Source organism: Coturnix japonica, unplaced genomic scaffold, assembly GCF_001577835.2.
Source record: "Coturnix japonica isolate 7356 unplaced genomic scaffold, Coturnix japonica 2.1 chrUnrandom489, whole genome shotgun sequence".
In the NCBI taxonomy this organism is placed as follows: domain Eukaryota; kingdom Metazoa; phylum Chordata; class Aves; order Galliformes; family Phasianidae; genus Coturnix; species Coturnix japonica.
This window is the reverse complement of record NW_015439884.1, coordinates 115,260-118,456: the sequence shown is the minus strand read 5'-3', so window position 1 is coordinate 118,456 and position 3,197 is coordinate 115,260. Positions and strand designations below refer to the sequence as shown.

General features: G+C 42.2%; 1 protein-coding gene across 1 annotated transcript in view; it reads left to right on the top strand.

Moving 5' to 3' along the window:
• Window positions 1–3,197, top strand: part of LOC107307131 (serine/threonine-protein phosphatase 1 regulatory subunit 10-like) — a 12,284-nt gene that overhangs the window by 1,873 nt on the left and 7,214 nt on the right. The window contains exon 2 of the mRNA XM_015850575.2: window positions 2,571–2,659. Within this exon, the coding sequence (XP_015706061.1) occupies window positions 2,571–2,659 (89 nt within the window). The remainder of the gene's footprint in view (window positions 1–2,570; window positions 2,660–3,197) is intronic.

Sequence of the window (3,197 nt, the reverse complement as noted above, 5' to 3'; positions counted from 1 at the left end):
CAATGGGATTATAATGGGATTACAATGGGATTGGGATTACTATGGGATTGGGATTACAATGGGATTATAATGGGATTACTATGGGATTGGGATTACAATGGGATTACAATAGGATTACAATGGGATTACAGTGGGATTACTATGGGATTACAATGGGATTACATTGGGATTATAATGGGATTAGGATGGGATTACAATGGGATTATAATGGGATGATAATGGGATTACAATGGGATTGGGATTACAATGGGATTATAATGGGATTACTATGGGATTGGGATTAAGGTGGGATTGGGATTAGGATGGGATTGGGATTAGGATGGGATTGGGATTAAAATGGGATTGGGATTAGGATTGGGGTTGGATTGGGATTAAGATGGAGAGAGGATTAGGATGAGATTGGGATTAGCATTGGGATTAGGATTAGTATCAGGATCTGGATTAGGATTGGGATTGGGATTAGGATTGGAGTTGAGATTAGTATTAGGATTGAGATTAGGATTAGGATTATGACTAGTATTAGGATTAGGATTGAGATTAAGATTAGGATTATGACTAGTATTAGGATTAGGATTGGGTTTAGGAATGGGATTAGGATTGAGATTAGGATCGGGATTAGGATTAAGATAGGGATTAGAATTAACATTGGGATTAAGATTGGGATTAGGATTGAGATTGGGATTAAGATTGGGATTAGGATTAGGATCAGGATTAGGATTGAGATTAGGATTTGGATTAAGGTTAGGATTAGAATTAGGACTAGGATTAAGATTATGACTAGGATTAGGATTGGGATTAGGATCGGGATTAGGATTATGACTGGGATTAGGATTAGGATTATGATTATGAGTGGGATTAGGATTGGGATAATGACTTGTATTTGGGTTAAGATCAGGATTATGGCTGGGATTATGATTAGGATTATGATATTATGACTGGGATTAGGATTAGGATTGGGATTAGGACTGGGATTAGGATTAGGATTAGGACTGGGATTGGGGTTAGGATTGGGATTAGTATTAGGATTAGGATTAGGATTAAGATGGGATTGGGGTAGGGATTAAGTTAGGATTGGGATTGGGATTGGGATTGGGATTGGGATTAGGATTAGGATTAGGATGAGTATTAGGATTAGGATTTGGATTATGACTGGGATTAGGATTGGGAATAGGATTATGACTGGGATTTGGGTTAGGATTAGGATTATGACTGATTAGGATTAGGATCTGGATTAGGATTGGGAATGGGATTAGGATCAGGATTAGGATTAGGGTTACGATTGGGATTAGGATCAGGATTAGGATTAGGGTTACGATTGGGATTAGGATTAGGATTATGACTGGGATTAGGATTAGGATAAGGATTGAGATTGGGATTAGGATTAGGATTAGGATGGGGTTGGGGTTGGGATTAGGATTGGGATTAGGATTAGGAATAGGATCGGGATTGGGATTAGGAATAGGATTAGGATGGGATTAGGATTGGGATTAGGATTAGGATCAGGACTAGGATTGGGAGTACGATTGAGATCAGGATTATGATTGGGATTAGGATTAGGATTAGGATTGGAATTATGATTGGGATTAGGATTAGGATTAGGATTAGAATTAAGATGGGATTGGGGTTGGGATTAAGTAGGGATTGGGATTAGGATTAGGATTAGGATTAGGATTAGGACTGGGATTTGGGTTAGGATTAGGATTAGGATTAGGATTAGGACTGGGATTTGGATTAGGATTAGGATTAGGATTAGGATTATAACTGGGATTTCGGTTAGGATTAGGATTCCTATTAGGATTAAGATGGGATTAGGATCGGGATTAGGATTAGGATTAGGGTTGGGATTAGTATTAGGGTTGGGATTAGGATTAAGATGGGATTGGGGTTGGGATTAAGTTGGGATTAGGATTAGGATTAGGATTGGGATTATGACTGTGATTAGGATTAGGATTATGACTGGGATTAGGATTAGGATTAGGATTGGGATTATGACTGTGATTAGGATTAGGATTGGGATTAGAATTAAGATGGGATTGGGGTTGGGATTAAGTAGGGATTGGGATTAGGATTAGGATTAGGATTAGGATTAGGATTAAAGATGGGATTAGGAATTAGGAATTAAGATAAGAGTTAGATTAGGATTAAGGATAGATTGGATTAGGAAATTAGGATTATGACTGGGGTTAGGACTAGGATTAGGATTAGGATTATGACTAGGATTAGGATTGGGATTAGGATTCGGATCAGGACTAGGATTGGGATTACGATTGAGATCAGGATTATGACGGATTATGATTGGGATTAGGATTAGGATTAGGATTAGGATCGGGATTGGGATTAGGATCGGGATTAGGATTAGGATTAAGTTTGGGATTAGCATTAGGATTATGACTGGGATTTGGGTTAGGATTAAGATTAGGATTAGGATTAAGATTAAGATGGGATTGGGGTTGGGATTATGTTAGGATTAGGATTCGGATTAGGATTAGAATTGGGATTAGGATTGGGATCGGGATTAGGATTTATCTGTTATTGGGGTCGGGCTCTGATCTCCCCCCTGTTCCCCCCAGGTTCCCCCTGTTGCCCCCCCCGCGTTGCCCCCCATCCGGGTCAGGGTCCGTGTGCAGGAGCTCGTCTTCCTCATCCCCGTCCCACACGGGTAATGACCCCATTGACCCTATAGGGACCCCACTGACCCCCACTGACCCTATTAACCTCATTGACCCCATCGACCCCATATCCCCCATTGTCCCAATATCCCCCCATATCCTCCACTGACCCCATATCCCCCATTGACTCCATATCCCCCATTGACCCCATATCGCCAATTGACCCCATATCCCCCTTTATCCCCCATTGACCCCATATCCCCCCATATCCCCCATTGACCCCATACCCCACAATTGACCCCACTGACCCCATTAACCCCATATCCCCCATATCCGCCCATATCCCCCCATTGACCCCATATCCCCCATTGACCCCATATCCCCCATATCCTTCATTGACCCCATAACCCCCATTGCCCCATATCCCCCATTGTCCCCATATACCCCATATCCTCCACTGACCGCATATCCCCCACTGACCCCATATCCCCCATTGACCCCATATCCCCCATATCCCTCACTGACCCCATTGACCCCATATCCCCCATATCCCGCTATTGACCCCATATCCCCCCATATCCCCCATTG